This window comes from Anopheles merus, chromosome 2L (assembly GCF_017562075.2).
Source record: "Anopheles merus strain MAF chromosome 2L, AmerM5.1, whole genome shotgun sequence".
NCBI lineage: Eukaryota > Metazoa > Arthropoda > Insecta > Diptera > Culicidae > Anopheles > Anopheles merus.
In genome coordinates this window covers 17,190,736-17,201,588 of record NC_054083.1, presented here as the reverse complement: position 1 = coordinate 17,201,588, position 10,853 = coordinate 17,190,736, and the positions used below count along the sequence as shown (strand labels likewise).

The window sequence follows — 10,853 nt, the reverse complement described above, 5'->3', positions numbered from 1 at the left end:
TCTAAGGGAGATCTCAAGCGACCATAATAAAAACACCACTTATAGCATACACCTGCAACCGTCATAGTTATGCATCTGATCTGACTAGGTATAGGAGTAGTGGTGGGAGCCGGGAATCGGAACGATGCTGTAATCGATTCCAATACCGGAGCCAATTCCGATTTTGGAATCGATTAAAATTAAAGAGCCGACTTCAATTCCGGAGTCGAATTTAGCTCTGGAATCAGAATCAGTTCTGGCATTGAAATCAGAACTTTTAGAAGTGCAATCCATTGCCCGGAATCTCGATGAGAATAGACCGTTAACAAATACATTTGGATCCTTTGCGGGTATCGATACAATCGTAGCTGCATACGACCCAAGTACCTATTATCATGAAGATGTCGAGGTCTCAACCTATAAATCTAATGAAGAACAATAAGCAAACGAAGGCGAAGTATCAATGTGACAAACGTAAAGTACCTTCTGGCCAGAGGCTCAATCCCGAAAGTGTATTAGTTGACGGCGACAATATCCAGGTGGTAAAGGAGTTTGGGTATCTTTGGACGGTCGTTACTTCAGAACGTCACTCCGAATCAGCAGTGAAATCCGAAGATGGATTGTGCAGTGGAATCGTACAAACTATGGACTTCACCATCTGTTAAGATTCAAACGACATCGAGACCGCAAGAAAATCTAGATATATCGCTCATTGATTCACCCGCGTGATCCTCTATGGACAGCGGAGGATGCAAACGCTCTGGGCATATTTGAGCGACGCATCCTCCGGACCTCCTCCGACGGGTCTTTGGCGGTGTGTTCGAGCATGGAGCGTGGAGGAGAAGGATGAACCACTGGCTTGCTGAGCTGTACGGCAAACCGAGCATCCTGACGGTGGCAACGGCTGGCAGGATACGTTGGCTAGGGCATGCCATGAGGGTGCCGGACTCATGCCCCACCAAAAAGGTGTTCGACAGTGATCCCCAGTTCGGAATAAAGCGCAGGGGAGCATAGCGAACTCGATGGCTGGATTAGGTGAAGGGAGACCTGTCAGAGATCAGGTATCTACATGGATGGCAGGCTGCACCCAGCGACCGAGCATCCTCAAGAATGATTGTTGGAGGGGCCATGTCACACCGACGTGCTCTACCGTGAGCTGACCAACAATAGAGAGAAAGAGAGAGAGAGAGAGATAGGAGGCACAGTTTACTCGAACCTAGCTATCTTCAATAATAATTTTTGAAGATAATTCTTCCAAATGTTAAGAAATACTATAGACAGCCGATAACGAATTGTAGACAAAAACCTACATGTTATGTTCTTTGCACTGTACACGTAAATCTCAGGACTGGCGTGTCAAAAAAGGTACAACCGACTTTGGTTTAAAAAAAAACGACATATGACTCATGTTTTAATGGACTATGTTTTGTCCGAAAATTCTTTACGATTCGTAAACTATAGGTTATTTTTTTCACCTTAAAAGTATAAGTTCTGGATGCATAGGAACAATTAAGAAAAAAAAAGAAAACTAATCACACTTACATTTCTAGACTGGATTACAATACAGTTCGATGCACCTGATTTCTTTCATACGATGATCGTTCTCTTCGCTTTTTCATTGACTTCGTGTTGTTTGTTTAAATTCACTATATTTTCTCTTATTTTTCGCGGTGTGTGTTGTTTGTTTTCTTTTTTTAATGTGTTTTGTATGTAGGTATGTTATGTCTTACATGTTTGCGATGTTCGCTTAGTTCTTACCTCTGTTTGCACTACTGTTTCACACTTTACAATCGATTTTGCATTAAAATATGGGATTACAACATAAGAGTGACTGAGGCGATGAAGAAAAAACGGACGTTTAACGTAGATATATGTATCTAGATTACATTTTGCGTTTGCTGCTATTTTGTTTTGATCTGCCGTGTTTTCCTTGTTTACATCTCTCACTGAATAATTCCTATTTTTATGCTGAATATGTATATTGTTTTTGTCGAATTTCGTTTTTAACTACCCCTTCAAATCCCGAAAACATTATGTTGTGGATAGACGTTAATAGTCTAAAACATAAAACATTACAACAACAAAAAGTTTTTCAGCTTTCTTAACCAAACAAGGCTTTTGTGGTGGATGCTGTTGGTTTGTTGCTCTACAACTTTTGCTACTCAAAGCAACTCAAACGCGCTATATCATCAGTTAACATATGCGTTAGTGAATTAACTTTTGCTAGAATTATTTCCTTTTCCTGTAAGGGGTAATTTAGCTCCTGTTGTTAATTATCCTCAACACAGCAATTATGAAATGCGCACACGACGACAGGCACACACAGCTGACGACTAACCTTACAAACACACACACACACACACACACACACACACACACGCACGGAATTTCACTACACTAGATGTACGGTTTCGAAAACAGTTCTTTATGCCGTTGTTGCGTACAATTGTTGTGTTGTCTTGTATCGTTTAATAACTTATACTACCCACTTAATACGATTCTTTTTGTGTACGCACTCGCCCACATCCCCAACTGGTGTGAAACGCTGTGGAGGTGTAGGAAAGTCTATACTTAAAACGTGTATTAACTAATATATATTCCGATGGCTATAGCATTGTTCTTCCCTAAAATCGCATTTTGTCAAACGATTTTTTTAGCAATTCGCCTTGATCCACATTACGCTAATTCGACAGACTACGCGCATGCCTGTTTTTGTTCTTTTGTTCTAATAATTAACAAGTTGTTTAGCTTAACCTACGCACACCAGTACGCACAACATCTATACAAGGAACGGAAGAGTTTATAGTGTATGTAAGGTTTCCTTTCCAGCAAAGAAAACGCTACATTTGGTCGTGGGAGAAGGTTCGCCGCCTACAGTTCGTATTACCAAGAGCGATCGGATCGCACTCTTTATCCGACTAAATGTATGTACAAAAAGGCTTACTAGGGTGAAAAAGAAACCTAAACAACCGTAATGTTCATTGCGATCGTCATCGTCTAATGTTTGTGTTGCTGTAACTACTGATGTGCTTTTAAAAAACGACTTTTTACATTTTCTCGAATGCCCTCGGTTTAATTGTATGAAAGAGAAAGAGAGCTAGAAACAAAGAACATAAGATGAAGAAAAGGAAAAGCGAACATGATCAATTTGTCTGTTTTTGTTCCGTCCGATCAGTTTCTACTTTTGTTTACACACAAAAAAATAAAGAAATGAAAATTGTACAACCACAGTAAAAGAATACATAATTTTTGTTCTTTCACGCATGTGATTGGTAATCGTGCTGAGGGGTGAACCCGTACAGAAAGATCACAACAAGGATCAGAACCCAGATACAGATCGTGTAGCAATGATATACATTTTCAAATATAAATAGATCCTATAGTCAAATTTTGATTATTATTCAACTCCTAACAAATTTGTTGCCTTTTATATCTTTTTTATCTCTTTCTCTTTCTTTCTCACTAATCTCGTTACGCTTTGCTCGGGGGTTTGATTATTGTGTTATTTTAAATTCTCCATTAGCTTAGATCGATAAACTTCTATTTTCCTATATTCTGTTTGCATGCAGACAAACGATGATTAACCGTTTCCACACATTTTTTTGGTGGAAGTTACGCTGACGAATAAGGCGTACAGTACAGGGGCTGGGGGTGGCGAGTGGCTGCACTTTTACTGTATTAAACGAAATGGTTACCATTTTGTTTTCATCTGCTTGTGTTATAATAGAATATTCTTCAATATTTACTTATTCGAACTATCGACTGGTATTATTTGTGAGTGTTACGGTTACTGATGAAATATGTTTTACCATTAATTGATATTTCTGTTTAAAAAGTGAAGGAAACTCATCGAGGGAATGTGGTAATGTATCTTCTTGGTAGTAAGGGAACTAGTTAATTCATATTTATGTAGCAGAACTTAAGCAGAATCGCGGCTAAGTAGCTTCGACAAGTTGAGGCTAAAGTTAAATGCTGTCTGATATTTTCACCCTTGAAACCTTTACACTCGACCAATTCTGAGAATATTCAATGTGTGTGTTCATTTAAGACCATAACAACGAAAAAAACCAAAAGTATACTTCACAAACTGCGCATAACTGAGTACATAATTTACGTTATTAAAAACAACCTAATTCATACAAAACCCAGCCGTTTGCAGTTTATAACATTCTGAGACACCACACACCAAAATAGGATAATAGCCGCTAGAGAAATACAATCTTTTCCTTTAGCAGCGACATACATTTATCACACAATCACTGCATCATCGTCTAAGACGAGGCATAAACATGACGTTTGCACAATGTGAACGAATCTACAACTATACACAGGTTTTGTAGTTTTATGAGACAATTCAACCTTATTCCAACTCAGTTCTGGTCGGAAAGACAATACAAAAAAAAACACGTAAAGAAAAATACTTCAACTTATTGACGGTTGTTTTCCCTTATTCTTTACTGGGACGAATAAACATATTGTATAAGCAACGAAACAATCTTGCAACAGTTGCATAACAATGATACAAAACTAGGGACAACAAGGGTCTGGACTGATTACAAAACGAAAAAAAGGAAAAGAAAATAAGAGAGAGGTCTAAAACATAAAATACTAAATTGAAGTAAATGTTCGCAAATTCAACCATTCACAAACAATTAGCGGTGGACCCTTGCAAGATGTGATCGGTGTAACTTTTTGCTTAGTTTTTAATGGATTATTCAAGTAACAACACTACCGTTCTTATTCCACTCTGTGCAAAAGGTTAGAAGAAGTAAAATAATCTGCCAAAATCCCCCAAAATAGAAAACATCAATACAGATGCGCAAAGCATTTTAGGTTGCACAAACTCGTTCTACCCTTCGTACATCGTTCTTAGAACGGATGATAATGTCAACTGAAGTAAACCTTTTACTTTGTATGCAGGACGAGAAGGGGGACATCGTTTTTTAGTTTGTTTTCATTCGCTGCCATTCATCTCTGTCCCCACTGGTGCCGTTTTTCCCAAAAGTTCACCCGCAGCCGGTGGTTGCGGATGTTATAGGAAGGGCGAGCGGTTCATGCTGTTCATCGCGTCGTACGGCTTGTGCATACCGATCGCGGGATGATGGTAACCGGGCTGTCCGTACGCACCAGGCGGAGCGGCACCCGGCGCGCCCAGAAGCCCCTGGTTGATCATCATCTGTGCCCGAAGCTCCTCCTGTCGCAGGTACTGTTGGTGTAGTGGATCAAACTGGTTCATGAACTGGTACGGGCGTGTGCCGTGATGCGAAGCCAGGAACTGATGGTACGGCGAGGCAGCGGTCGGTGGCGGTGGGCCGTGTACGGAGGCAACGGCAGCGGCAGCGGCGGCCGCCGCTACCGACCCGGGCGGGGTAGCCTGGGAGCCGATCGGGTTGCCAAGCTTGTCGGCCTCGGTACCGGTGCTACCCGAGCCCGTCGCCGATGTGCCCCGATGGCTGGGCGGGAGGTAGTACGGATTTTGGGAGTTGCGGTACGACTCCTCCAGGTACGTGGTGGCAGACGTGTCACCGTAAAGGCCACCCGGTGGCAGACCGAGCCCAGCCGGCCGGGGCCAAAATTGAACGCGCTGCCGGGAACGATGTTGGCCGTTTTCAGCGAAATGGCGGACGTTTCCGCGCTGCTTGCCGGATTCCCAACCGCACCGGGCGCAGCGGAAGCCGAACCCATTCCGGGTGGACCACCGCCAGCACCACCCGCACCACCACTGGCGGAGGAGGTAGAGTTGGATGGTTTTAGCCCAGGGTAGGCGGGGAATCCTTGATGTGGGCCGAGTGCCTGCTGCTGATGGGCGGCATGCATTGCGTGCTGATGTAGCGTTTGCTGCTGCTGTTGGGCTGCTGCCGCTGCCGCTGCTGCTGCTGCAGCTGCTGCTGACGCCGCCGCCGCCGCTGCCTGTTCCTGCGCTAGCTGGTCCTTCTTTTTCCGCGAGCGTTTGGGTTTAGCCGGTGGCGGCGCAGGTTCACTGCTGACCGACGCATTACCGGCACCGCCGCCCGAAGCCGACGGTACGTTGGCATTGTGGGACATCTTTTGCGGCTGGATGTTGGTTGCATTCATCATGTCGGTCCGCTGCTGATGCTGCTGCGGATGGTGATAGTTGGGCGATGGCACGTAGGAGCCAACGTTCGGCTGCTCCCGGTTGGCGTTGTACGCTGCCATCGTGGTGGCCGCCATGGTGTTGTTGAACATCTGCTGCAGGGCCGACGTGGTGGCAGCGGAGGAGGACGCGACCGGCGGCTGGGATAGATTTTTGCCAAACATGTGCGCGGCCGACGGCATACCTTTGTCGTAGAAGCCGCCAGCCGTGGTCGCAGATGGCGCACCGGGACCACCGAGCAGTCGGTCCGGGTCCGGGTTGTAGAGGGAGGACAGGGAGGTGAGATTGCGTATTGCCGGGTCCATCAGCGATGCCGATGCGGCCGTGGCTGGAGTACCCGGTACACCGTATGATTTGTAGCCGCCACCCGCGCTGCTGAGATCCGTCGACGCGGTGCCGCTGCCGCTTGGTTGCGATGATGGCCCAGAGGAAGCGGATGTTGCACCGTGCTGTTGCTGCTGCTGCTGTTGCAAATGTTGCGGACTGCGCTGATCGTAGCGGGGCAGATGCAGCTGGTCCGCTGGGTGTTGATTGGCCTGTTTCCCGCCCGCCGGCTGCATGATGTAGCCGGTTGGTGCGGTGGACACGCTAGCCGTCGCCGAACCTGCTCCACCACCGCTCATATCGTGCGCCTTGTTCATGTTGGTCGCCTGTGACAACGAGCGGTGATGATCGTAGCCGCCGGTGCTGTTGGCCCCAACGTTGCCAGCGGGTGCCGGCTGATGGATGCCCGGAGCACCGAACCCGCGCGGGAAATTCATCGTCGCCGCACGATTAAACATATCGAACGCCTTCGATTTGCTGATGGAAATATCCATCGGGTTTCCGTAACTCATGCCCATATGATGATCGAAAGATTGGTGTTGCTGTTGTTGTTGTTGCTGCTGCTGCTGCAAATGTTTGTTGTCCTTCGTACCATCTGCTTTCTCCTTGCCCAAACCGCTCGAAGATTCCATGTTCATTGGAACGTCCTGCGCCGGTTTGCTGCTATTGGTATCAGGTTCGCTATAGCCTAGGTTGATCATTTCAGGTACTTTCGAAGTGTTGGTGATTGAGGCCGTGCTAGGGCTGTTCTTGTTGCTGATGCCGCTTAAACTCGGATGCTGTTGATGATGCGGCGCCGAATGCTGCTGTTGGTGTTGCTGATGATGAAGATGCTGCTGCTGTTGCTGCTGGGAATGATGTTGCGGCGCCTGATGGTGATCAATGTTGGATGATGTCGCGGTCGTTCCCGATCCGCCCACCGTTGCTGCTGCTGCTGCTGAAGCTGATGACGATGTGTTGGATGCCGACGCCGAATTGAGATCGTACGGCCGACCGTACGTGGAAGTGTAGGGGTTGTTGTTGGATCCCATTAGCAGATTGCCAAGATGGCTTTGCTGCTGCTGCTGTGTCGTCGCTAGATGGTGCCCGTGTGGCGTTTGCTGATGATTTGGTTGGTGTTGCTGTTGATGACTTTGCTGGTGTTGCTGCTGTTGTTGGTGGTGTTGCAGTAGATGCTGTTGCTGCTGCTGCTGCTGCTGTTGCTGCTGCTGCTGCTGCTGCTGTTGCTGCTGCTGCTGCTGCTGCTGCTGCTGCTGCTGCTGGTGCTGCTGCTGGTGGTGGTGCTGCTGCTGGTGCTGCGTGTGGGCGGGCGATGGATGCGTGTGCACGTTGCTAAGATGTCCCTGCTGAGATGGTGGCATATGAGCCGGTGCTGGGGGCAACGAGGACGACATGCTGCCCGCCCCGCCGGCCGTATCGCCCGGATGGTTCAGGTACGGGTTGTACTGATTGTGGTGCGCCGTCCAGGGCGATTGGTGCGAGTTCAGCTGCATCGGTGTGGACGCGATCGTCGTTCCCGGCGTGCTTGAGGGGGCAGAACTGTTGTTGCCCGTGCCCGTACTGCCGCCCGATCCGGTCAGGTTTTGTGCCTGATGCACACCGATCGTCGCGGCCGTCGTCGCTTGCGAATGGGCGGGAGATTCGGGTGGAAGTATTACGCCAGCGGCAGCGGCGGCCTGTTGCGGCGTGATGATCGGGGGAGCGAGCTTAATCGCATTGTTGGCGTTGCTGTTGCTGGTGTTGCCGGCAGCGGACGGAGCAGCCGGCTGCTGGGGTTTCGGGGACATCGGCTGGAACGGCGACAGCTGGCCACCTTGGGAGGAGTAGGGCGAGTTGGGATCCTGCTGTGAGTAGGGGGAGCTTTGGTTTGACTGTGAGAACGGTGAGTTGGGGCTTTGGTGCAGCGGCGTATTTGGTTTCGACTGCAGCTTAGGTTGACCACCACTGGCAGCAACGCCGCCCACCGCTGTACCGGTCGATGGCGACGTTGAGGCCGTTGACGGGGCCTGATTGGTGTGGTAGGGCGACTGCCCCTGGCCCGGGTTGTACGGCGAGTGGCCACTGATGCTGGAGGGTGTGGTCTGTCCGGTAGCCGGACTGTGCGGTACCGCCGGCGGATTGTACGGCGACAGCGGACCCACCGACGAGGCGGGCGACGCAATCGACGACGGTTGATGCCCGTACGGGGAGGAGGAGGACGCTTGCGGGTAGCAGGAAGGCGAGTTTGGCTGCTGCTGGTACGGTGATGACGCCGGGTTGTGATATGGAGAGTTGGGATTTGTACTGGGGCTCATCGACGAGTTGTAGTCCGACTCCTGCGAGGCTGGCTGTTTGTACTGGTCGTAGAAATCGACCGGTGATTTAAGCTCTTTGCCGTAGCCTTTGAAACTGTCGGCCACACTGCTTGCCGTAGCTGCTGCCGCTGCCGTACTGGGCTGGTTAACGTTTGTACCGGTAGACCCGATACCGGTAGGTGTAGTCCCATACGCAGAATAGCTGCCGTACACCGAGGAACCTCCGCCGGGGGCAATATTGTTCCCGGCGGTAGTTGTAGTACCACCGGTACCGGTCGCGTTCGCAGCGTTGGACGTGTACAGATGCTGCGAGTACTGCGGATACGGCGAGGGTAGATCCCGCGGACTGCAACTCTTTTCCGGGCTGCTCTTCTGCGTGGTGTCCTGATAGAACCCGACCTTTATCGCACCGTTCAGTGGATGGTACGGGCTCTTCTGCGTATCGTCCAGCTTGGGCGACGTCATGATCGGTGACGCCCCGATCGGGCTCGGGTACGGGGCGGGATACGCTCCGAGCCGTTCGTCGATACCGATGCGGGGACTGTCCGGATCTTGGCTGTACGAGGACCGCTCGCTAACCGTGCTGCCGGTGCTGGCCTTTCGCTGCCGCGGTACGGTTGGCAACGTGGGATAGCTGGGACTTTCCAGACTGCCGGGAATGGTCGGCAGACTGCCAATGCCGCTGGACGATTCGTTCGACGAAGGGTGGGTGGAGGTGTTCTCGTTCGGCTTGCTCTTATCGCTGGCCGGCGAAGCTTTGCCGGGTTCATCGGTGTCGTCCGATTTCTTCGGCTTTTTCGGCGCACCGAACGCCTTGATCCATGCGTTCAGGTTGGGCGTTGCGGCCGGTTTATCCTTGCCTTTGAGTGCGTCCTTTCCAATCGTTTCCTCCCTTTGCCCGGCTTTCCATCCTCCAGCGAGAACAAACTTGTCCGCTGCCGACGAAACGGTGCTGCTTTTGGGCTCTCCGGCCACCGCCAGATCGCTGGCCGGTTCCGTTTTCTCACCCGCGGCCGTGGTGTTGCTAGGTTCATCCTTTTTCGAGAGCAATCCTCCCTCGCGGCTACCGGCGGGAGAGCTTCCACCGGTGATCGCTAGTGCTGCGGTTTTCAACGCACTTATTAAGGGCTTTACAGCACCGATCGCTGCGGTACCGATCAACAGTTCGTCCTCCTCAGCGTCCTCGTCCTTCTTCAGCAACGAGGAGCTACGCTTGGGATCGTCCTCGTCGTCGGCAAAGTTGTGCTGCTGCACGATACCGAACCCTTCCGTATTAAGCACGGTACCGAGGCTTAGCTTCGGTTTTGACTCGTCCGTCTTCACGATCAGCGAGTTCTTCACCTCCTTCACCTTGTTCAGGGCACCGCTGCCGGTCGCACCGCTGCCTCCCGCGCCAGCACCACCACCCGCGCCGAGCGGGAATAATTCGTCCGGCTTGTTGAGATTCTGGATCGTCCCGATGAGGTTGCCCTTCGCCTTGCCCGGCTGCAACCGGTCGATCGTGGTACGGTGATGGTGCAAATCGCGCTTCGCCCACCCGCACCCAGCTGGCAGAGCTTTTCCTTCAGCGACTTTCGCTTCGGTTCTTTGGGTTCCTTTTTCTGCGAGTGCGGCGGTATGATCGGCGGAGGGCCCGCAGTGTGTGACTCGTCGGTCAGCGGGTTTGCTGCCCGTTGCGCAGCAGCGGTGCTGTTGGTAGAATCTTTTAGTGCACCGGCCGAATCGGAACCAGCGGTTCACCTTTGGAGGCGTCTTTCGCGTGTGAGGCGGATGGCGTCGTGCTGCCGCTCGCTTGTTTGCCGGTGCCCGCTGCAGGGCCGCTGGGCTCTTTTGAACTGGCTGCCGACCTAGGGGAGAATGCTTTCGGCGGTGTGGCGATGGTCGCCAGACGGGACTTGCTCCACGTAGCGGGCTAGCGGCCGCTTCGTTCGCCGCCGGCAGCTGCGACAGGGGAATCGGTTTTGCGGAAGTCGGCCGGTTCGATCTTTACCGGCACCGTGTCGAAATCGTCCATGATGTAGCGCGACGGCGAGTTGCTGGCTGAGCTGTACTCGGGAAACCGCGGCGTGTTTTCCAACCATTTGTTAATATCCTTCAGTGTCTGCTCGGTTTCCAGCTCTAGCTCCTCCATGTTTGCACCA

General features: G+C 50.7%; 1 protein-coding gene across 1 annotated transcript; it reads right to left on the bottom strand.

The window, feature by feature from the left end:
• Nucleotides 1–1,963: 1,963 nt before the first annotated feature.
• Nucleotides 1,964–10,849, bottom strand: LOC121592253 (mucin-19-like; the record flags this gene model as incomplete). Its single annotated transcript, XM_041913653.1, is given in 6 exon segments — nt 1,964–5,544; nt 5,547–7,605; nt 7,699–9,567; nt 9,688–10,230; nt 10,233–10,414; nt 10,630–10,849. Coding segments are annotated over 6 exon segments (5,406 nt in total), but the record flags the coding sequence as incomplete, so codon positions are not given.
• Nucleotides 10,850–10,853: the final 4 nt, after the last annotated feature.